At 45.0% G+C, this 24,270-nt stretch overlaps 1 protein-coding gene across 1 annotated transcript in view; it reads right to left on the bottom strand.

The window, feature by feature from the left end:
• Positions 1 to 15: 15 nt before the first annotated feature.
• The window catches only part of MAP4K5 (mitogen-activated protein kinase kinase kinase kinase 5), a 53,122-nt gene continuing 28,867 nt past the window's right edge, over positions 16 to 24,270 (bottom strand). Inside the window, exons 5-33 of the mRNA XM_050336161.1 lie at positions 23,474 to 23,538; positions 23,020 to 23,075; positions 22,363 to 22,410; positions 22,229 to 22,271; positions 21,219 to 21,291; positions 20,379 to 20,510; positions 19,740 to 19,802; positions 19,161 to 19,242; positions 18,495 to 18,611; positions 18,255 to 18,333; positions 17,580 to 17,638; positions 17,286 to 17,350; positions 13,858 to 13,900; positions 13,075 to 13,285; positions 12,473 to 12,570; positions 12,339 to 12,380; positions 11,521 to 11,605; positions 11,310 to 11,389; positions 9,731 to 9,791; positions 8,901 to 8,903; positions 8,695 to 8,809; positions 8,510 to 8,568; positions 7,817 to 7,920; positions 7,290 to 7,467; positions 6,054 to 6,122; positions 5,565 to 5,657; positions 4,908 to 4,978; positions 4,607 to 4,662; positions 16 to 3,202 (exon numbers count right to left, since the gene is read on the bottom strand). Of these exons, the coding sequence (XP_050192118.1) occupies positions 3,115 to 3,202; positions 4,607 to 4,662; positions 4,908 to 4,978; positions 5,565 to 5,657; positions 6,054 to 6,122; positions 7,290 to 7,467; positions 7,817 to 7,920; positions 8,510 to 8,568; positions 8,695 to 8,809; positions 8,901 to 8,903; positions 9,731 to 9,791; positions 11,310 to 11,389; positions 11,521 to 11,605; positions 12,339 to 12,380; positions 12,473 to 12,570; positions 13,075 to 13,285; positions 13,858 to 13,900; positions 17,286 to 17,350; positions 17,580 to 17,638; positions 18,255 to 18,333; positions 18,495 to 18,611; positions 19,161 to 19,242; positions 19,740 to 19,802; positions 20,379 to 20,510; positions 21,219 to 21,291; positions 22,229 to 22,271; positions 22,363 to 22,410; positions 23,020 to 23,075; positions 23,474 to 23,538 (2,338 nt within the window). The 3' untranslated portion in view covers positions 16 to 3,114. The remainder of the gene's footprint in view (positions 3,203 to 4,606; positions 4,663 to 4,907; positions 4,979 to 5,564; positions 5,658 to 6,053; positions 6,123 to 7,289; positions 7,468 to 7,816; positions 7,921 to 8,509; positions 8,569 to 8,694; positions 8,810 to 8,900; positions 8,904 to 9,730; positions 9,792 to 11,309; positions 11,390 to 11,520; positions 11,606 to 12,338; positions 12,381 to 12,472; positions 12,571 to 13,074; positions 13,286 to 13,857; positions 13,901 to 17,285; positions 17,351 to 17,579; positions 17,639 to 18,254; positions 18,334 to 18,494; positions 18,612 to 19,160; positions 19,243 to 19,739; positions 19,803 to 20,378; positions 20,511 to 21,218; positions 21,292 to 22,228; positions 22,272 to 22,362; positions 22,411 to 23,019; positions 23,076 to 23,473; positions 23,539 to 24,270) is intronic.

Here is a 24,270-nt window from a genome sequence, read left to right as displayed (position 1 = left end):
CCACCACGCCACGGCTCGGTATCAAATAAAGCAGTTTATTTGGCATAGACTGAACTGCAATAGAAATTCCCGTGGAACAAAGCCTGGTTACACAAACTGAACGAGTGCAGTTAAAGAGTCTCAGTTACACCTAACGACTAAACGAGATTAAAAAAAAAAAAAAAAAGCACTTTTCAGAGTCTCCCAGTCTTGTCCTTTCCACCCAGAGACACCGTGGCTCACTGATGCGTTGTACCTTTCGTCTCCAAAGAGATGGCAGCACAATTCCAGGTGTGTTTCTCGGTCACAAGGAATTCGGTTAGGAAATCCAGAGAGATCAATCCACAGGCTGCTGGCTCTTCACATAGTGTTTGCACTTCCAAGAGCACTGGGAGCCTGTTTTAAGGCTTTCAAGTCGGATACATGACCTGGTGCATCCAGTAACGAGGGGGGCTGGGCGAGTTTTTGCTTCGTAAACCTCCAATTCCCTCCCTCCCCCACACACCAGGCTTTCCCAACCCTGGTTGAAATGTCACAAAAAACAAAGATACAGACAATAACAGACTAAATTAGACAGTCCAATGCAAATTCTACTAATCAGAGTCACCAAGACTGGCTGGGTTGGCTGTGGAGCTCACCAATCCCTCGTGGGATAGGGAGTACAAGTGAGGTTTTGCACTGGGAAGATCATGCCAAAAATGCCACTGTCTGTAAAACCAGCACAAAGCATTTCCTCAACATGCCATTAGAAATGCTTCAACAGCTAAAAAAATGTGATTAAACAAGGACTTTTCCTAAGTTTATTATGATCCAGCAAACCAAAGCCATTTGTGTCATTCAAAGAAAAATACTTTCAGCTCGTTATTTCTGCATGACAGTGTCATGACCTAAGAGTTATTTACTCCAGTTATTCCCCATAAATATTCAGATTTTATTTACAGGTTTCTCTAGTCTTTTAGAGATCTCCTTTAAGTTGTTTTCAAAGATGAAGCCAAAATTACCTTCTGCAGTGAATGAGGTAAATTAAAAACTGTTTGCTCTACAATATCTACACCTGGTGCTTCACTTTGTCTTAATTTTTGTTTCAAGGTCTCTGTAGACCATTTGAGGTTAATCACCAGTCACTGTTACCTGTGAAGTAATTTCAGTACTAGAGAACTGCACTTCTTTAACACACAAAAATTACACCTCCTGCTTTTAACAGTGCTGATCCAATTCCAGCTGACCACCCCTAAACCACATTTTCCATACTCTGTGGTGTGATTTCAAAGTTTTATCTGTACACTATTTCTGAAGCTTTGACACGGTGTCAGAACTAAAAAGCTTGACTTGACGTCAAGTCAAGCAAGAATTAGTTTTGAATGACAGTGGCTAAAAATGCTAAATGTGTGCAGGGCTGTTTTCCCTTCCAGCCCTGCCAAACACAAACCTTCCAGCTGTCTCCAGTAACAAGAAAACATCACCGAGCCAAGACAATCCCCCCAATGTTAAATTATGGATCACGTAGCCCGATGCCAACACAGACAATCCAAACCACTCCAAGCTGTCACACACCTTTCCTGCTCTCTTAAAACGACCTGTGAAATTCCAGCCTGCCCTTCCCGGGGAGCAGATCTCTGGAGCTCAACAGGCAGCAAGTTGTTTGCTGCAGCATTTCATTAAAACAAAAACCAGCCCTTCAATTTACATGTTTATGAGCTGCTGCTGCACCTGCCCACGGACTGTGTTCACATCAAAGCCAGCAGGGTAATGTGAGGTAGTAAAACCAGATGCTCTCCTGTAGTCAGTCTATATTTAATGGTACCTCAAGGATTTTAATTAATGAGGAAGACAAAAGGAACCGCCGTGACTCTTCTAGTGGAGGAAGGAAAAGGGAAAGTTAAAAAACCGCAGGTGACAAAAGAGGGAAAAAGTGATCGAAGCTTGGATACAGAATACTGGTTCTTATCATGTTTATTTATACTACCCAGCAGGGGAAAAAAAACCCTTCCCAAACCACTGCCTGGAATGCTGCACAGCCTCAGTTATCCCAACGGGCTCCCCTCTGGAATAGCATAAACAAACCACACGTCATGGGCAGTCGGATACATGATACTTTCATTCATTAAGGATGGTGACCAGGTACAATTTCCACGTCACCTCACAAGACTTATCCCTAATTTATGAAAATAAAGCACATATATATTTTGTACATTTATATATATATATAAATATATATATATATAAAAAAAATACACACTGCCAGTCAACACACACACACACACAGACACACACACACCAGGAGCAACGAGTCTGATATCAATATTCTACTTTGTGTACACACCCCCTAGGCCTAGGAAGTAAGAAAAAAATCCCTTTTATGGTGATTCTGCAGGCAGAAAAATCAGTACAAAATACTTTGTTGTACAAAAACTGCGGGGTTTTCTCTTTTTTTTCTTTCTTTTTTTTTTTTTTTTAAACAAGATCACCCAACACGGTAACAACACCCCCTCAGTAATGAGCTACATCCCTACAAGGAAAAAGGAATAATCAAATCTTTATACAATTGTAAAAAAACAAACAAACAAAAAATTGTAAGCTGCTCTGCAACCTTCCTTTGCTAAAAGTTAGAGACATTACCCTCATCCTAGCAGCAGATTAATAAATAAGGATTAAATAGTCTATTATACAAAGCCATACCCAATGGCAGATTTCAAACCGAAAAGCTTTGCAGATACTTCCACTTCCTACACAAATCTTTGTTTTATTAAGAATAAGACTCAGTATAAAACAGGGGCAACAGCCAGCACTAGATCTGTATCTACAGGACTAACAGGAAAATCCAAGGGAAGAAAAATATTTAACAGTTTATGGCACCTTTACTGCATAACACGTTTCAAGGCTCTGTTTCCCTACAACTAATGAGTAAAGGGCTCTTTATCTCAGCTTTTATTAAGCAAACTCCATATAACCAACCACACAGTGGCAAGAGACAGAACCAGCTGTTCCCAGCTGCAAAAAATGGATTGATTTCCACCCTAAAAACCAGCACAGCTCCGGTGGCAAGGAAAGAAACGGCCACTTCCAGTTCCCTGATGCTCCTTTTGTTCCTCCCAGGGCAAATTCCCTCCGTTATTTGCGTCGGGTGGGCCTTGCTCAGTAACTGTTCTCATGTCCAGCCAGGATGTAGAGGTTGCTGTGAGCCTGAGGGTTCTCCGTGGGCCTGCTCTCCAACACCACCACTCTGCAACCAAACACAAACAGGCTCCAGGAATTTCAGTGGCTAAAAGTGAAAAGCCCCGTGGGTGTGGCTGCTGAGGAGGAAACTCCCGGGTGTTTCATTCTTTAAAGCACTTCCCTTGTTTTGCAGCATCACTCCTGATAAAATCCCTGCAGTGGGATGTACAGTGGGAGGTGTCCCTGCCATGGAACTGGATGATCTCTAAGGTCCCTTCCAACCCAAACCATTCCATGATTCCACGATCTGCGGCCTGGGTATGTTTATCCCTCCCACGTCTTGTGATGAGCATAGGCCACTAACGCAAACAATTCTCCTCCCTCCTAAATATTTATCTCTGATGGGTTCACAGGGATCACTCAACCCCATCTCTGCCTTTGTCCTGCTGGACCACGTTCCTGTGGGCTGCTCTGGAAAATGAGCCTCTCCCTGTCGTGGCACACACTGACCACTGTCCCATCCCCTGCTGGACCTTGACCAGCAGCTCATGAGCTCGGGCCTTTGCCCTCCCCCTCCCTCCCAAATGCCTGCATTTCTCTGCACCAGTTCCTAGGAAAATATCCTGTTGTTTTTAGGATTACACTTCTCTCTGTCCTTTTTCTTTTCCTCATGATTTTCAGATGAAGTCTCTCTGTGCCTGATCTTCACCTCTGCATCTGAGCAGTTCTGGAGCGATCCAAGGCAGGAAGGTGCTACCACATCCCAGTGCTGGAAGGGCAGGAAAGAATCCTGCTCCAGCTGAACAGAGATGGAAAACACAAACCAAAGGGTTTGGCACTTCAAAAGCCAGATGGATCAGGGACTTAAGACCAGGAGCTGTTCAAGGCCAGGGTGGATGGGGCTTGGAACAACCTGGTCCAGTGGAAGGTGTCCCTGCCCATGGCAGGGAGGTGGAACAAGATGAGCTTTAAGGTCCCTTCCATCCCAAACCATTCTGGGATTCTGTGATTGGAACTGATTGCTGGATTCCTTCCTATCTACTCCTACACTTAGCACTGAAACCACCAGTGCACATGTCCAAGCCAGAGACTGGGGCAGCTGCTGCTCAGCTTCCAAACCTGGAGGCAGCTGCACTTCTTCCCACCTCTGGAACCAGCTGGATGTCATGGATAATGAGTGAATTTAGCCCACTGTGATTAAAACCTGTGAGTGTTGCTGGTTTGCTCTGCTATTTCACCATCAGCAGAGATTATTTTTAACTAACTACCTGCCAAGATAATTCACAGTTCACCAGGAAAATCCAAGCCAGGAGCAGACTTTTCCAGGCATCCAAGGGCATCTCTCATCTCTCCCTGTCACCTGCTGCCTCCAGACAGGGCTGTGGTGGGCTGGAAGCCAGTTCCAGCTGGGAAACTAGAAAAGCTGCTTTAAATAAAACAACAGGTTTCTGTTTCTTCATGGGTGATTTACCTGTCTGACCCCAGCAAGCGGAAAACCCTCGTTTCATCTGATATCTCCTGGGTCACCTGCAGAAAAAAGGGAGATACTTAGATCTGTTTCAGGGGCAAAACAAAATGTATTGGTCTGAGTTGGAAGGAAAATAAAAAATCCAAATGCAACTCGGTGCAAACTTCAGGAGGGAAACAGATAAACTGGTCATGGAGCACGAGCATTTCCAGGGGGGAAGGAGAGAGAGGAGCCAAAGGATCCAGTGGTAAATAAGCAACAGGAATAAATGAAACCTTCCTGGAGAGGCTGGGAGATCACTTACTTCATCTGACTTAAAGCTCTTGCCCTGCATTCCATGTTTCCAGAAGGCCAGCACGCTGTCCTGAAGGCACACTGCAAAGGGAGATCACAAATCTCACCCTGCTGTTCCCTGGGGCTTTGTATCCCTAATAATCCTGGAGAAAACCCCAGGAAAGGTATAAACACAATTCCAACCACACATTTGAATTCTTATATTTACTTCAAAATAGAACAATTTAATATATATATATATTCATATTCATAATTGAATTATTATCTTCACTTCAAAATAGATGAGAAACGGGAGGAGTTTTCCCTTCAGGGGCAGAGGGAGCACAGAACTCCCAGCTCTGAGTGACTTAATTCTATAATTCCAAGAGATTTTTACAGCACAAATACTTGTCTGACAACTACAATTCAAGTTTTTGAAGCAAAGGGTCCTCCCCTCTGACTAATTTAAAGACAGCAGCTTGTCCTCTAACAATTAGACTGGAATATTATTTATTATCCTGAGTATTAAAAAAATGGCTGTGCTGCACTTGAAATAAAATCTCAACTTTTAGAAGGCTAACATAAAGTTATGTATTACTAAAACCACTTTCTTCTCCCCACATTTTTTTCTCAGTGCTATGGAAATGACCAGAAACCAGAAGAGTTCTGCCAGAAGCAAATCACTCACCCACGGACTCGATGCAGAAATCAAAGCTCAGCTCTGAGGCCAATTTCTTGCTTGACTTCAGTTTCCCTTGTAAATTCACTATTTTCACAAATTCTCAAGAGAAACAGAAAAATAAGTATTAAAACCCACTGGTGGAAAGGATTTAAGTAAGAGATACTAATTTAATTTTCAGACACAAAGAAATACCCAAAGTTAACATCTCCAGTATTTGCCTAAAACGAACTCGAGAGCATCTTTCTCTCAAAATAAAATTAGAAAACCTTTTTTGTACACTTGGCATGTTTCTAGACTCTACTGAGAGATGAGGAGAGAAAGTGGAGTTACAAGACTCAAATCTCACTTATCCAAACTGAGGCTTTTTGGAAATGTTTCAGCTTAGCAATGAAGGGAGAAAAATTAACTTGTGGGTAGAGTTCGGCTCAACAACTGTGGCAAAACAAGTTGTGCACGAGGTGTAGGAGGTTTTTCCAAGAGGATTGTGTTACTCACTGTCCAGGCAGACCAGGACAGTGTCCCTTTCCAGCTGTGTCACGTGAATGGCATCCAACTGCTGATTGCCTGAGGAAAAACAAACAGATTATTTAATACACAGAAAGAGACCGATCTCAGCCTCCTCTCAGCCTCTTCACTGGGCTGTTTGTTACTCTGGGTTATTTTTAAGGCTCCAGGATCCCAGAATTCACAGGAAGAAGGACAAATCCCTCAGTTCAAAGCAGGTATTTAATATAAAAGCCCTACTTTGAGTGGATAAAATACATTTTATGTTACAGTTCAGCACAGCTTCCTTCATAAAGAGGCACCGTAATGAACAAAAGGAATCCTCACTCCTAAAAAATGCTCCTTTCCCATAAATCCACATCTGGAAAGATTATTGTGCTGATACCAAGCTAGATTGAATAGAATTTCATAGAATTTTTTTCCTAGTGTTTATTAATGAAGCTGGTACAGGTTTAAAGGTAAAAAAAAGGATACCCAACAAGGGCAGCAGAGAAAAGCAGCTGCAAAATATCAACCAGGTTGTGAAGACAACCCAGATCCTTGCTTATTAAAAGCCAGCTAAGGGTGACAAACCTCCCCCAAGGGCTGGAGGATGGAACAGAATTCATTTCTGGATTCTTCACACAGAAAAGGAGGGGGAAGAGCAGGAGGACTGATCCCAGGAAACAGTGTGGGACCACGAAGGAGAACCCAACCAGCAGGGTCTGGTTGGGGGTTAAGGAGATTTGGAAAATAAAAGGTGTGTCTGCAGTGGAAGTTTTTTAACAAGGCCAGTTTATGCTGAGGTGGGTGGGTCAGCACAAGAACACAGGGAATCATGGAATTTCAGAGTTGTTGGGAATAGAAGAGATCTTTAAAGGTAATTTAGTTTCAACCCCTCCCCGACCCGGCCTTGGACACTTCCAGGGATCCAGGGGCAGCCACAGCTTCTCTGTCCAACCTGTGCCAGGGCCTGCCCACCCTCCCAGCCGGGAATCCCTTCCCAATATCCCATCTAACCCTTCTCCATGTCAGTTTGAACCCATTCCCCCTTGTTCTGTTACTCCAGACCCTTGTCCAAAGTCCCTCTCCATTTTCTTTGCAGGTTCCCTTCAGGTTCTGAAAACCTGGGATCTGCTCTGGGCAGAGAAGCTGCCAAGCCTCAAGCTTTTCCAAATGACCCCTGAGGAGTCATTCCCAACATTCCCAGATAATCCAAAGGGCTGGAAGGTGCTCCAAGAGCCTCACCTGCCCCGATCTCTGTGAACCAGGAGGACGCCGAGTTGAGGTTGATTGTCTCAAACTGCACCACCTGGTTGGGCTCGGAGCCCTTGCTGATGGCCACACACACCATGGGGTACTCCTGCTCCGGGATCACCAGCATCTCAAACACGTTCAGGGGGCTTGGCAGGGGGAAATCAAAGTGCTGGGGAGAAAGAAACCATCGTCAGGCGGCCGTAAATTCGATTTTACAGCGAAATAAATCTACGATAACACGCACAAGGTGTAAATACAGAGAATTTTTCACGGCATGAACATCAGGGCGGGCAGATGTTGCAAGTGCTGGGCTTGATCCAGCACTTAAATGACTTCTAAATGACTTCCATGGCTGCAGTCACAAGGTTTTCTGAGTCAAAACGTGTCAAGCCAGATTTTTCAAGTGCTCACAACCCACAAACGGCACCAGACCGGGACGTACTTTCCATGACAAACTCTGGAAAGGTTATTTCAACAACTGTATAATTATTAAACCTAAACTACAAGTAAATCCTTACCTTTATTAACATGAATTTCTGCATGGGCTCATACCACTGGAGCAGAACAATTCCAGACTGCAATGCCCCACAAAGGTACTTATGGCCTGTGTATGGATTTCGTACTGTAAAAAAAGAAAACAAATAATAATTTAAAAAAACCACCTGAAAACAATAATTTTAAAGTCCTGGAAGTTCAATGCATAGTTAGGAAAAAATTCTATACAGGTATCTTTGCAAGTAAGTTAAGAAATAGCATTACAAAAACATATCAAAGAATGATTAGGGTTGGAAGGGACCTTTGAGATCATCTCATTCCATCAGTTTCCTACTAATTGCCATTCCAATATCCACAGATATTGTGCTACACTCCAGATAAACTTAATTTTAGTTATAATTAATAACCAGCAGCATCCCTGCAGTCCCAGTTCAGAGCCCACAGGCTGAGTGGGCAGCAAAGCTGTGACCCCTCTCCCTGGGGCTGTGGGAGCTGGGTCAGGTTGGGACTGAAATAAAACAATTCCCAGGCAGAAAAGATGGGAATTTCTTTACTCCTGGGGGGCTCTCACTGGTTTGGGGGAGCTTTTTTAAGCTCAGCTCTCCCAGGAGCTCAAGAATCCCAACTCAGCCTTTTTTTTAGTACAAAGAACAAAGTTTATTCTTCAGACATGCCACGAGCAGGAAAACAAAGAGCACAGCTGGACATCTGCTCACCTATACAGCATTTGTGGCATCCTTTCGTGTCAGGGATCTTGGTCGTTAGGGCAAACTTCCTGGAATAATAAAATTCACCAAAAAACCTCGTCAGCAAGAGATGTCAAGGCCCTAAAACTCAACAGACACTGACAGCACTGCTGGTTATTGTCACTTATTAACAACTGTAAGTGGAAGGTTTGTACCTGGGCAGTATTTTGTCAGGAAATCTGTGGGTTTGGATATGAGCAGCTAATCCCGTTTTTTTGGCTTGTTCAAACAAAGCTATTAAATTATGGGAGTAGAGCTGGAAGGTTTTCCCTGGAAGAGAGAGAAGAGCACAGGTGACGTCACAGCCAGCCCTCCAGTGGGGAACTGCACCATTTGGGAAAGTGCAGGTAGGGGAAATTACCTTCTGGAAACACGGAGCACCAGCAGCAGGGAGGCCAAGTCCAGGTGTGAAGAAAATAAGACAACAAAATTAATAAATATAGAGAAGACAATGAACTCAGAGCTCATTTCAGTAAATAAGGTTTATGTAAACATTTTTAAAGGCTGTAATCACACAACAATTAATATCAGGGTATTTTCTTTATCTATAAATCACCAGAAATGTTGTCACACAAACCCAGCATGTTTAAAGGCACAGTCCTACAATCAGCCTCCATTCCACAGTGCCTGTTTCCTATCTGGAATGTCCTATTCCAGAACTGATTGTCCAAGAATCAGTATTTCCAAGCAACAATATTGCTGGATCAGCAGTACTTCATAATCACCTCATCTCCTTCAAACTGACACAGGTTTTGGTTTTGAATTCCAGGATGGTTTGGGGTGGAAAGGATTTGGAAGATCATTTCATTCCCTCCCCTGCCACGGGCAGGGACACCTTCCACCAGCCCAGGGTGCTCCAACCTGGCCTTGGACACTTCCAGGGATCCAGGGGCAGCCACAGCTTCTCTGGCCAACCTGTGCCAGGGCCTGCCCACCCTCCCAGCCAGCAATTCCTTCCCAATATCCCATCTAACCCTGCCCATTCCCTGTGTCCTGTCCCTCCATCCCCTGTCCCCAGTCCCTCTCCAGCTCTCCTGAAGCCCCTTCAAGCTCTGGAAGGGGTTCTCAGGTCTCCCTGGACCCTCCTCTTCTCCAGGCAGATCAAACAACATTGTACTGAATCATCACTTTATTTATTTATAGTTCCCCTTTATTTATAACGTCAATAATTTCCCCTCTCTTTCTACCTACCTGACAAGGACATCAGGGTGTTGTTGATAACGTACAGCCAGGTGCATTTTCGGGGAAATAACTGACAAAAGAAAACATTTCCATTAATACAAACATCCAGGAATTTCCAATTCTCTGTTCCACCTCCACCACCACTCCTGCAGGGATCCACTCTGATCCTTCCCTTTAATTCCCTGGTTTGGACCCTCTGTGTTTTTTGGGATGTGCCTGCCTGGCTCTCTGTGTTTTGAGGTTGCTCTGGGCACAGACAGACCAGGGAAGATTGGGCTGAATTTATCCCAGAGGGAAGAAGTTCCTCACAGGGCAGCTGCTCTGGGTTTGAGAAGATTTTAAAGAGAGAACTCTTGAAAAGGGAATTGTGGTAAAAGTGATGGCAAATGATGGCCTTCAGGAGTCCCACAAAAGAAGGGATGACAAGAGAAGGGCAGAGATTTTGTTGTAGAAAGTTCTGATAAGAAAAAAAGGACTTGAAAGGATTGAGCTGTTTTAAAATGAAAAAAAGCCCCTTCCAGGACCTAAAGGGGCTCCAGGAGAGCTGGAGAGGGACTGGGGACAAGGCAGGGAGGGACAGGACACAGGGAATGGCTTCCCACTGTCAGAGGGCAGGGATAGATGGGATATTGGGAAGGAATTGCTGGCTGGGAGGGTGGGCAGGCCCTGGCACAGGTTGGGCAGAGAAGCTGTGGCTGCCCCTGGATCCCTGGAAGTGTCCAAGGCCAGGCTGGAGCAACCTGGGCTGGTGGAAGGTGTCCCTGCCCATGGCAGGGGGTGGAATGGGATGATCTTCCAAATCCACAGAGGACTTTGTCCTCTGTGCCACTTCCACATGGAAAATAAGGAAATACGTGGTCGAAGAATCTCAGAAAGAAAAGGTACAACTGGCTGGACAGAAAGTATCTCTCAGCAATTTGCTGTTTAATAGATTAGGTCTGGGTCTAGTCAGTATTTTCACTGAAAAACTAAAAGTGGAATAAAAATATCCTCCTGGAATTGGGAGATATTAACCTTGGAAAAGGAAATTCACTTTGGGATGCACTGAATGGTCTCTCTACTCACCACTGGCATAGCCCAAACCTTTCAAGGTGATTTCAACAGGCATGGGGAAGAGCCCAGAGAAGACTGTCAGGTGAAATAATTTAGGAAAACATATGTGGAAAGAGATTCCAAGGACATCCTGGCCCCAAAGAAGCAAATCTAAGCCCATGAATAGATGAAGTGGCTTTGGAAGGGGTTAGAGAGCCCAGGCAAAGTTTCCTGGGGATAACAACAGCAGCTGAACTGAAGGGGTGAGGGCTTTGGGAGCACCCAGAGGAGCTGCAATCTGCCATCTAGTGGGGATGGGGGGGAGGGAGAAAGGGCAGGGAATCAGTTCTCCAAGGAGAAGGGGAAAATCTGACAGCACCAATAAATTCAGGTGGGTCAAAGAACTTTTTAATTTTCAGACTTCCCTTGCTGGCTTTGATGTGAATCAGTTTAACCCACAGAGCCTGCTATCCCACCTTTTCCTTCCAAAGCCAAACTTCATCACTTCATAATTATGCCCAAATCTATTCCGTGTGTTCAGCCCCCCAAAACTCACCTGTTCCATCGTTGCCTCGTGGAGTTCATTCAAATTCAAAGTATAGATCCCTTCTTCTGTGCCAAAGATGATGTACTGGTCTGAAAAATGCAGGGAAATGGATTAATTCCTGAGCTCATCACCAGGTCTGAAAAGACAAACCTAAAATAACTTTTACAAATTGATTGTTTCCCAAGCTTTGGTTTCCAACACAATCCTGAAATAACTTTACCTTTAGTATCTGGATGTATCCAGGATGTTGCACAATTGATCTTCAAAGGACAACCATCAAAGACCTTGGAAAAACATGCTCCCATCTGAAAGACACCAAAACTGAAACCTGAAACGAATTGAGAGCATCAGGTGTTTTATCTTCTGGCACCTGGCCACTCACACACACACACACCTGCAGACACCACTGCTCTCCCTTTCCACACACACAAACTTCCCCTAAAATGCTTGGATGCCAAACATTGGTACCTTCCCCAACAGCTCCAGCCTTCCAAAGCTTTTTGTAGACTTCAGATCCATTAAGAAATGGTAAAAAGGGGTCAAAATTATATCAGCAACTTACTGGGTAAGAACAATATACCCTGGAGGGTTTCAAAAGCCACGTGGATGTGGCACTTGGGGACGTGCGTCAGTGGTGGCCTTGGCAGTGCTGGGAAGGGTTGGATTCAGTCTTTTAGAGGGCTTTTCCAACCTAAATTATTCTATAATTGTACATGTGAATATTAAATGCTTAAATAAATGGCACAGGAAGGGAAAACAAGCAGGAATTGAAGCACTTTTCCCATTTCTCTTCCTAAGCAGAGATCACGGCTCAGGGAGCCAGGGAAGCCTCCAACCCTCCACATCCCCACTGAGCAGCGACAGGAAGGTTTTAAAAAGAGGGAACAAATATTGTGTGTCCAGAACAGGAAAAATAACTGGCTGTGGGGTGCAGAAAATCCCCCTGGGTGAGCTGGTGCCTTATTCCAGCAAAAACCTCGCGACCCTGGAGAGAGGGAGGAGGGTTTAGTGACTGCCAGTGCCAAGGGGATTTCTTACCAGCACCTTCGGAGTCGGAGGCAAACCATTGATGGCTGGTTTCTGTGGGAAGAAACAAAGGTGATAAAACACCTCCCACACAAACCCCTGACACAAACCCAGCCTGGCTGACACGACAGAGCCACAATACCTACAGGGAAATCTCTTTTCTCCTTTTTCCGTGGGAGCTGAGGGATTTGTCCGGGTCCTTCCGCGTTTTCCTCGATGAGTTTCAGCATCCCGTTCCCGTTGCCTGCAGAGAAGCCCAGACAGCTTTTATAGCTTATCTGACACGGTGGAATAGAAAAATCTCTTCTCCCCAGTGCCCAGCAGGAGTGGGGAAGTGAGCCCTGACACTTCCATATCCACACCCCAGATAACTGAGCCCTTCCCAGGACAACTGGCTGCTCCTGTCCGTGCTGAGTTACACACTTCCCATTATCCAAACAGTCCCAAATTCCACTGAGGATAAAGCTGTGGTAAGGTCCTTGCAGATGATCCTCCCCAAAAACATTCCTTGTTTGTCTCCTGTTCCTGCAGGCCACACATGAGTGGGACTGAGTGGCTCAGTGTCCTTGCTCCGGGAAGAACATTCCCACCATGTGTCATGGCCCTAATAAGAACCAGCACACCAGGAAAGAGGAAAGCTGCCCCTCATGCTCAGCTGTGTTAAAACATTATCCCTGTAAATAGCTGGCTCTGGAAGCAGTTCCTTCTCCAGGACACCAGTCACCTTCAGGAAAGGGAAGGCATTTACCCAGGTCGCTGTATCTGGCTGTGAGCAATCCGGGGCTGCTGATGCTGCTGGTCATTCCAATGGGGCTGGAATCAGCCTGGGGGCCACAAACTGGGATGCTCTGTCTCCTGTGGGCTGCTGGGGCTCTGTTCTGGGAGTCTGGGAAATGTTTTATTGTCTGGCATCTCTCATCATCCGGGAGGTTTTCCTCGGGATGACTGTTTATTCTCGGCTGCAAGAAACCCGAGGGGATGGTTAGTTGGGAAATGTCAGGAATTGGGAATGGCACCTGGGGAGCACAAACTCCAGAGAAGCTGAATTCAAGTCAGGCTTTCTACATTAAAAAAATATCAGCCTTTGAAAAGTGTGTGAACTTTTGGGCATCACAGGTGGTCTCTGGTGAGCAGTGACAGCACCCAGGGAAGGGCTGGAGCTGTGCCAGGGCAGGCTCAGGTGGGATCTCAGGGAAAGGTTCTTCCCCCAGAGGGTGGTTGGCACTGAACAGGCTCCCCAGGGCAGTGGGCACGGCCAGAGCTCCAGGAGGGTTTGGACAACGCTCTGAGGGACAGGGGGGATTGTTGGGGTGTCCTGGGCAGGGCCAGGGGTTGGACTGGATGATCCTCAGGGGTCCCGTCCAACTCAGGACATTCTGTGGTTCTACAAAATAAGACAATTGACAGCAGAATAATTTCACAGGGGTTCCTCCCTGCTGGAAAATCAGAGGCAGAAGGCAGGACAGGAGGCCATCCCAGGCTGCTCAAGTGGGGTTTGCTGCCTGAATCCCTTAAATCCCACAGCCCTTACCTTGGGAGGCAGCGGTGGAGGCCCCGCTCGCTTTAGTGTCGACCTGCAACGGGAAGGGCATTTGTTGGCTCAGTTAAACCAAAACCAGAATGAAAACCAGAACTAGAGACTGGAAATAAGATCAACTCGAAGGCAAAGAAGAGGCAGATCAGAGCTTTGCACACACAGGGTTAAAGTGGAAGTCCAAGAGCAGGGGGAAAGCGCATTCATCTCGTTAGAAGTGTTGGTTTGGGATCAACTCCCGTTCCCTCATAAATGCCAACGTTACTCGTTACAGAGCACTCTGTGCGGAAGGAGATTTGGAGTTAGTAAATAAATACACATTCAGGAAGTGGATCTCAGGCTGGAGAGGGACTGGGGACAAGGCATGGAGGGACAGCACACAGGGAATGGCTTCCCACTGCCAGAGGGCAGGGAGAGATGGGATATTGGGAAGGAATTGCTGGCTGGGAGGGTGGGCAGGCCCTGGCACAGGTTGGGCAGAGAAGCTGTGGCTGCCCCTGGATCCCTGGAAGTGTCCAAGGCCAGGTTGGAGCACCCTGGGCTGGTGGAAGGTGTCCCTGCCCATGGCAAGGGGTGGAATGGGATAAGCTTTAAGGTCCCTTCCAACCCAAACCATTCTGGAATGCTGGAATTCCAGTTTGCAGCCTTCACTGTGAATCAGCCAAACCTCTGGGCACCCCTGGATCTGCACCAGAGCTGTGCAGGATTATCTGCACGTCCTGTCCCAGCCAGGCCTGGCTCGTGGCTGATGGATTAATCGACATAAAATCTACTTTAAAATATTAGGCACTTCCAGATGGACTCTAAGACAACTTCAGGAAGGGGAGCAAGGAGGGAATGGCTTTGGACATTCCCCTGAGGATGAGAGAAGGAGTGCAGCTTGCAGAGCAGCCAGCCCTCGGTCACTGGTGAGTGGCAAAGCTGCTGCAGCGTTTTGAGGGGAGAGGCTTTGGAGCACACACAGCTGTGCAGGAAGGAGATCCACTCACTCTTCAACATCTTCACTCCCATCGCCAAATTTTGTGAGCAGTCCCCTAAGGTGAAATATTTGTACAATTAAGAGCTCTGCTCTAAGGTGCAACTGGAGCCCTCCCTGATGTCACTGAGTTTCATAACAAGCATCTCCCAAGCCCTTCCAAAACAAATATTTCTCTTATTCAGCCCTTTTTCCATTCAGTTCAGTCCTTTCCTTCCCCTCATCCCCCAAAAATCGCCGGATCTCTCTTCCACACCATCAGCTTTCTTTTCCCTGTCTGCTCTTTTAAATATTATTGACATGTCTAACAACAGTGCAATATAAAAGAAGGAAAAAAACAACAGAGGAAGTTACTGGGAGACAAATGGAGAAAAGCCTTGAAAGGGAAGTTTCCTTATATATATATATACATATATATATGTATATACAAAAGACACAGACTGCTTCCCATTGCAGTGGGAATTTTTGTTTCAAAGCTACCCCAGGGACAGCAAAAAAAAAAAAAAAAAAAGAATTGTGACTAGAGGATCAAAGCAGCACTAAAAATATAACCCTGACACCAAAAAAAACAAAAAACAAAACCCTGATAAAATTTTGCAAAATGGCAATTTTCAAGTTGTGTCTTTTAAAGGGTAAGGACCAGGAAAACCCAGCCAAGTTGGGATTAATGCAAAGTTTCCCTGCAAGTCACTGCTGAGGGAAAGCAGCAGCTGCCAACAGGAACTACTAAAAAATTAAAAAGTCTTTCTTTTTGAAAGGTTCTTGTTGCCCAGAGAAGCTGTGGCTGCCCCTGGATCCCTGGAAGTGTTCCAGGCCAGGTTGGACAGGGCTTGGAGCAACCTGGGATAGTGGAAGGGGCTGGGATGAAATGGGATTTTAGATCCCTTGCAACCCAAGCCAACCTGGGATTTGATAAAAATCATAAATAAAAAAAAAAACACTTCCATAATGCAGAAAATTTATATAAAAAGGAAATTTAAATTGCTACAATGAGAAAAACAAGGAATAATTTTGATCAGCAGGGAACACATCCTGGTAATTCCTCCTTTGCAGTCAAGTAATTCCCGAGTTGAAGATCAATCACTCCCTAAAAGCCAAAGGGCATGAAAAGCAAGGACCCCCCAGCAAACATCCTCTCTGGCCATCCCTGGGATTACTCAGCGCTGCTGGGACAGAGCAGTTATGCATTTCCTGTTTATCTTTCCAGCTGGAAGTGGTTTCCAAGTAAGCAGCACGGATTTACCAGCCAGGATGGTGAATCCTGCCCTCCTCCCAAGGCTGAATCCGTGGCCATGCACCCATTTCTAGCCCTGGGAAGGTTTGCTGTGGCCACAGTTGTTGAGGTTTAACACAGCCTGGTCCAGGGAAAGCCACAGGAGCAGAATCCAGTCACTGATCCCTCTGCCAGGGGCAGCTTCCCTCCCTCCCTCCCTGCTCCTCGACCCTGCGGATTGCAGCTGGCTGCACAAAATGCAGCCCTCAGCTCAGCAGGGCCACACAAACAGCCTCAGAGAGGGAGGAAAGGGAGGGAAACAGTCCCTGGATTTACTGGGCAGGGAGAGGCAGAGCCCAGAGCCCCCCCCCCAAACTCCTCCTACAACGAGACTGAGAACAAAAAAAAAAAACCAGGTTGAACTTGGAAAGACTCAAATCCTGGCGAACTCCACGCCCCCAGCAGCTTTCCAGGGGGCTGTGATGTCAGCTGACAGCTTATGCAAGACTTTATCTGCAGCAAAACAAGCCAAAGAAATCCACTGTCTGCTGCTCAGCTCCAAATAAAGATGGGGAAGAGGCTCTTCTAGCTGAGCAATCCTTTCAGCCCAAACAGCACCTTCCCCTGTGTCTGTGCATCCCTTGGTGTCACTGAGCTTCCACCCTCCTCCCTGCAAACACAGGCATTGCCTTTAAAGGCAGGATCCGCTGTTTTGCAGCAAAAGGAAGGTGCTTTCACAACAAATTCATGGCAGAATCCCAGACCCCGCTGATCCCACCCCGGAGCAGCAGCAGGAGCTGTGCAGATGGACTGCTGGTAGAGCTGAACCCTCAGAGCTGGGCTCTCCTTCCCTCTCTCGAGCTCAGGGCTGTGAACAGGCCTTGTCACAGGATGTCACAGCCACAGCCACGGCTCAGAGGAGAAGTGAGAGGCCAGGGCAGGATCCTGAACCCAGCCCTTGCAGGGTCACCAGCTCTGGCTGTGTTACGTCAGAGACCCGCTCGTGCATTTACACCTCCCTTGCCACCTACAACCTTCAAACAAGCTTCTGCTGGTGGTTAAGAGAGATTAAAACTCCTTCTCCAACCATCTGCAGAAGGAGAACGTCACCCTGGGTAACATCTCCTTCATTTATGAATATTAAAGTGCATCAGGGCTTATGATTTGATTTTTCCCACTGCAACTGATTTTTCTCTTTAAGTGTCAGAAATAAAAGCTGGTTTTAGCTGTACTTACTTGCTGCTTCCACCATCAACAAAAGGGTTCCAGTGTGAAGCAAAGTCGCTGCCAGCTGCCACAACCTGGAGATGCAGAAATTGTCATTTTTTTTTACCTCTTTTTTTACCTCTTTGTCAAACTAAAGCACCTTACCCACCACAAACAAAAATCAGTAAGGATCACTCAGCGAACTTAAAACAGGGAAGTTAGGGAACTTAAAAGACATATTTCCAGCAAGGTGCTTAAGAGCTGAACCATGAAATAGTGAAGACAACTGTGATTTTAATAAATCAAGAACAAACTTGTCCTTACCATTTCATCCCGAGCTTCTGTTTCTTTCCGAAGAGGGGGCTCAAACTGCAGCTTATCGACTATAAAACATCACATTTTCATAATTAATACACACACTATTGCAGTAGGGCCCTTTCAGTGCTTGCTACAGTGAAATGCAGGTTGTAAGAGATCTAAACATTGTGTACACAACACTTTATTTGCCTGTAAAACATCAGCCTTATTGTCTGAAGGCTTAAAGCTGCACATGTGAAACCCACAAAAAAGCCCCAAGGGAAATACCAAGTCACTAAATGAAGGCATAGGAATACAATTCACTCCATGAATATACTCAAATGCAACTATTTAACCACGTGCCACTTTCAAATGCATGTGAAAGAGAAGAAAGAAACAGCAAGGCCCCCAAAAAGTGTGATGCACGTGATGCAGAGGAACCACAAAAGACTTCTGTCCAAAGCTGGAGGAAACCCCGGTCTGCCCTTTAAAATTTGCACTGAAGTAGGGCATTAATATTAATTTGGGGGTTGAGAAGCTATGATTGGAGATTCACACACAGAAGCTGCTTCTCCTCAGTGTTCGTTCTCCAAATGGGAAGGGGCAAAACCAAAAGGACATCACCGACATCCCTCCGGAAGGATCCCCCCAAAACCAGACATTCCCCCAAAAAAACTGGGCAAAGCCCCCCCAGGAACTCACAGTTTATCTCTGATGCTGTTCTCTCTGCCCTGATGTTCCTGTTGGTGGAGCGGATGGTGTGGCGGATAACGGAGTGAGGCTGAGGGGACAAGAGTCGGAAATGCTCCTGGATCCCCACCAGCAGCACAAGCAGGAGGAGCAGCCGTCGCAGCCACGCACGGCCAAGCTGCAGCCTGACCTCCCCCAGGCCAAGCAGGGCATTGGGAGTGGAGTTTTAGCTCAAATGGGGGATGTTCTCACCTCAAAATCATCGTCGTCCACTTCGCCGTAGTGCGTGTGGTTGTCGGGATTGTTGACCTTGTCCAGCAGCTCGACTGCCAAAGACCTGGACAGGCCAGGCTGCCCCACAAAGCTGTGCTGGAACCACAGGAGGGGACAGAGAAGGTGGTCAGAACACATTCACAGGTAACTTTCATGAATGTTCCATCAGATATGGAACGTTACCGATTTCTTTTCTGCTTTCTGGAGGCTCAACTATTATTTTAACAACTCCTTAACGGCTGGACTTTCCAACCCCCATAAACCCCACACTCTGGGCCACTTTTCAGCTGGAAATTCAACTCTGAGTCAAACAAATAATTACACTTCATTTTCTACAGTCAAGTAAAAGCAGAGATCCACGAACAACTAAACCTCTGGGTGACAGGAAGGGCCAATGTCTACAGAGCCACGAGGCTGAGACACCCACCTGAAGCACATTCCTGTACCTGCTCCTCCCCAAAATCCTCCCCTGAACAAAATCCTGCCACTCCCTAACAGGTGACCGACACCTCCCTCCTTCAGGTCTCCCCACCCATGTTTTAAAAATTAAAGTAAATGGTTCCACTTTGGTTTCCTGTCGATCTGTTGCTCACTCTGAAGCAGGAGATCTCCTCCTGCTGTCACTGCATGTCCCAGATCACTTACAGAGAGGAGTCTGTCCGCTGTTGGCCTCTTCTTTGGATTTTTTGTAAGTGCTATTTTGACAAAATTATGGAATGTTGCCGACCTTGAAAGAGAAATGAGGGGTTGTGTTTAATTTTTCAAGGTATTATTGATTTTAAGACACTTACTAAACAGGTCACAAAAGGGTGTGATGAATCAGGATGCTGTCAAGGTGCTTAATTTCAGCTTTGAATAATTAAATTTCCAAGCTAAGAAATTAGGAAAAAACTCCTTTTTTTTTCATGGAACTTGCACAGAAAACATTTGCACAGCACCAGGAGTTTATCACAGGTTAAAGAAACCATGAAAGGATGAAACCATTTCTTGTCCCACTGACAGGAAAAATGCCCTGACAGGAATCAAGGAGAAAGGATAAAAATGATTTTCCTTCCTAGAACATGCAAAGAGCCCCAAAGAAGGGCCCCTTCTTCACCAATGACAAGTAGTTTTTTTCCCATTATCTACAAAATCATATGAACCATAAATGGTTTGGGTTGGGAGGGACCTTAAAGATCACCCTGCTCCAACAAAACACTGAAAAGAGGACAGAGTTCCACTTACCATTTTGCTTTTTCCTTTAGCTTTGGCGGTTGAAAATTACTTTTTGACATTAAAAACAGAGCCCTGGAGGTAAAAAAAAAGAACGAGGTTATTATATGGTAAAAAAAAAAAAAAGAATTAATTTCATCCTAATGTCCAAACACTTCAATATTTTATGGTGAGAAACAAACTGGTGAAAATTATTATGTGTTAAAGGACAGACACAGTGAAGCTGCTGATTTTCTTGACTTTAAATAAAATCTTTTTAGTGCCATAATCCTGCTAAACTTTAGGCTACAGCTTCTCCAGTGGTTAATTATCACCAGTAAACCTGTACCTGTTCTTAATCAGATCCTTGATCATGGAATCCCAAAATGGTTTGGGCTGGAAGGGACCTTAAAGCCCATCTCATTCCAACCCCAACAGCTTCCACTAGGCCAGGTGACACTAAAAACTTGACAATTTAGGGATTTTTGGTTAAAATTTCAATTCTCAATGCAAGGTTTTAACTCCAGAGCGATCCCTTAAAACCGGGCCCGGCTCCCGCGGGAAGGAGACGTTCGAGGAGGGAATCCCATGGGATACAGGGAAGCTCAAACTGAATCCCAACGGCTCCTGCTGGGATTGGAGAGGCTCCTGGAGACAAAGAAGGGCTCAAACCTCATGGGGTGCAGGTCGAACATGGGTGGCTGGAGCTCTGCCAGCTCGATGGCCGTTATCCCCACGGCCCAGATGTCGCACAGCTGGTTGTAGCCACCGTTCTTCTCCACTGCAGCCACCTCGGGGGCCATCCTAGAACACCAAGGGCACCGTCACTGCCAGCTCCAGCCCCTCTGAGCACAAAGAGGGACTGAGGGAAGAGCCCCACGCCCACGGGAAGCTCCAGGCCCCTGGACACAACCCCCACCATTCCCAAGAGGAGGAGAGGGAAGAGCCCTTCTTGCCCCAACTCCTCCTTCTCCAACGGGATAACAAAGCCATTGTCTGGATGAATCTGTTTGCAGCCACCAAGAACAAACCCCCCAGGCTCCTCCAATGATGCCCAAACCCAGTTAAATTTGCATTTATAACCCAGCCCCAGATTTACAACGATCTGTTTGCATATTAAATGCTGCCTTGTGCATTTAATCAGTAGAGGTGATTAAGAGATAGTTGAAAAATCTGGTTTTTCGATCTGCACAGAAATCAGAAAGACATTGATTATTTCACTCACTGAACGTGTAAATAAGAAAGAGAGTAAAATAAGTGAGAAACTAAATAACCATTAGAAAAAAAAAGGGAGACTATTCTGCATTAATAAACTTGGGAAAAGTATCAATCCTGCCTCAAACACCAGGCAGCAACAGAGCAGCTCCAATCAGTGCTTCCCAGATTTTTACCCTCTGGGCATTTTGCTCGGAAGAAAGGGAATTTAAGCAATTGTTAGATATATGTGTGTGCATTTTATAATTTTTGGCACAAATACAGTCTCAGCTCCCAGCAACCCAAGTGGTGTGTTACCAGTAAGGGGTGCCAATAAAGGATTTCCTCTTCGCAATGGTGGCTGTTATTTTTGCTGCTACCCCGAAGTCAGCTGGAAAATAAAACCATCAGAGACTTGGAAATCTCAGTTTTAAGACCCCAATTCTACTGTAAATAATTATTATTATGGAAGAACAATCCCATTTTCTTATCAAAATTAAAAATTCATTAAGGTAAACGGTGAAAGATTAATAATGAGATCGTTAATGTCTTCACATCAGTTTTCTTTCTACTTACAGCTCACTCATGATCCTATTCCTCTCCTAGATCATTTTTCCATCTCTTGGTATCAACCAAGATTTGTGGATACCCAATTTAAGAGGAAAAATGGCATTGTGCTTTGGCAAAGGAACCTTTGATGTGTTCCTGTGGAGGAACTGGGATGGGAAATCTGTTCTCAGCCCTGGACACTCTGTCTGCGGGCCAATAATCCCCTGCCTTCAGAGCTGCAGAACATCAGGAGGTCTTGCAGAGCCAAAAATCCTTTCAATCCCTTTTTTTATTTTGATTGATTTGTAGTATGACATCCTCAGGATAACTGTGGGAATGTCTGACCAGCTCAGCAGGCCAAAGGGAGGTACCAGCGTGTAACCCCCGAGTTTAATTCACAGAGTGGAATCTCCTATCAGTGCCAAGGTTTTATTCCTACTTTTTTCCACCTTTCAAAAGCTGTCTCTTCCCAGCACAGCATTCCTGGCTCACCACAGGGGTGTGAAGGTGTTGAATTAAAGCACAACCACCCCAATTCCAAGCAGGGACACAGTGGGAGGATGAGCACCCCATGGCAGTTCTCATGGATACACACGCTCTGTCACCACTTCCTATCATCATTTATTGCCCCAAATAATCATGGAATCACTCAGGTTGGAAAAGACCTTTAAATAATGGGAGTCCAACCCCTCCCCCAGCACTGCCAAGGCCACCTCTGCCCCACAAGTGCCACATCCACACGGCTTTGAAATCCATTTTATAAAGTTCGGGCAACCCACCTAATTTGACATCCCCGTGGTCTGTCAGGAGAATATTTGCACCCTAAAACACAATAAACAGAAAGTTACAGCTCTTTTTCAGCAATATTTGTCCTCCACTAGAAAGTTCTGAGTGTCTCCAAGTGCCAAGTTACCTTTATGTCCCTGTGCATTTTGCCCTTCATATGCAAATAAGCAAGACCCTGGAAATAAAGAGACACACAAGAGGTTATTTTGCCACTTGTTAACGTACAAAACCCAGCCTCATTTAATACATTTAAGTATTAAATGTATTAAAAGCCTCAAGATATTTTATTTGGCAAGGGAGGTATTTGAGATTTGTAGGAAAGGGGCACCCTGGATTCTGTTCCTCATCTGCACCCAACACTTGAACCCTGAATTAAACCACTCATGGGGTAACATTTTACACTGATAAGTGTTTGTTGGTTTTTTTAATAAACCTTTACTAAAATTACATTTCAAAGTCCTGAAGGTTCCTTTAAGAAACCAGCTTACCTTGTTATCAGCAGCCACAAAAGACAATTTCATTTACCTGCTTGTAGCAATTTTCCCTCCACACATCACTAAATTTGCTACCACAGGGCAAGCAGGAAGTTCAAAATTTAAGCAAATATTTGCACTGCTTTAATAGAGTTTCTTGCTAATTTTTATTTACAGTATGGGAACTAACCAGGTTACCCCTGGCTAATTGGTCTCTGCTTGATTCCCAGCAGTTCTGGGAACTGGAATAATCTTTTTTATCTACTTTCATGGAATAAACACTTCATCCTAAGCCTGCCCAAGTACAGTACCTGTAAAGTTTCTCTGCACACATATGCAATTTGTAACTCTGACAGAGGTCCTGTCACTGAAAATAAAGGTAGGAGTGGGTAAGTTTGCAGCACATACATTTATATTGAATACACAGCACATAAATAACGTTGTGAAGCAGCAGAAATTAAAGCCTGATTTTACAGGATCTGGATTCTACTCTGAGCTGAAAAGAGGGGTTTGTTTGTTTGCCTGTTTTACAGAAAGGCTTTCTGTAAAAAAAAACCAAACAAACCCACCAAACAAACAGCACCATAACAGAAGACAATGCCCACAGTGAGAAGAAAACCTGCTCAATGGTAGCTAAAAATCACTATTCATCCCCCCAAAAAACCCAGTGCAGTGCCTGGTCATTCCCTGCTAGTTTATTATTTAATTTTCTTCTCTTCAGAAAGCTTCCAGAAGTTCAGAATGTTCAAATAAATGCCAGAGTACCGTGGTAAATATCCTGGAGAGATCCCCCACCGCAGTATTCCATGCATATCCACAGCTTCTCCCGGCTGGCAAAGGAAAAGGAAAACACAGGCATCAGAAGCTGACTGATTTGGCTACAGAACAGAGTTAATCACCATTATTTAAATTATTTTCTATTGGTCTTGATCAGCAGTTGTGCTGTTATTAATATAAATTCTCCTGTTATCAATATAAATTACTACGTTATCAATATAAATTACCATGTTATCAATATAAATTACCATGTTATCAATATAAATCCTCACCTACCAAAAGGAAAATTTAATGCCAGGATCCCTGAGAAGTCTTTAAATAGTATCAGCTCTAGAAGGTGGTGCTTTAACTCTACAATAATGTGGAGCAGAAACACCTGCTATCAGCAAAATTGAAAGATAACACATTAAAGTGTTTCAATCTTTAAATTGGAATTGCCTAATTATATATAAAAAAAACAATTCACGCTCTCTAAAAGGAAGGTTAAGAAATTCAGCCATTTTATTCCATTATTGCTCTTAAAAATCCCCTGGCTGTGCTTTCCCAGCCCAGAAAACTGTCATGAAATAAAATATCCAAAAGCAACTCTGCTCTAGAGAAGTGTATTATATGGTTTTATACACCAGAACTGATAAATGTATGGGCAGGATTGGATGGTGCCAAGAGGCTCCAAGGGAAAAGTTTCTCACTGTTCCTGGTGAGGAAAACATTCCAGTCCTTTTGGCCAGCAGGGAAAACAAACTATTAGTCACAAAAAAAAACCCCAACAAAACAAACCCAAAGGG

Source organism: Myiozetetes cayanensis, unplaced genomic scaffold (assembly GCF_022539395.1).
Source record: "Myiozetetes cayanensis isolate MyiCay16 unplaced genomic scaffold, myiCay2020 scf6-25, whole genome shotgun sequence".
NCBI classification, from domain to species: Eukaryota; Metazoa; Chordata; class Aves; order Passeriformes; family Tyrannidae; genus Myiozetetes; species Myiozetetes cayanensis.
The sequence above is the reverse complement of the archived record's forward strand: the minus strand, read 5'-3'. Positions and strand labels throughout refer to the sequence as shown.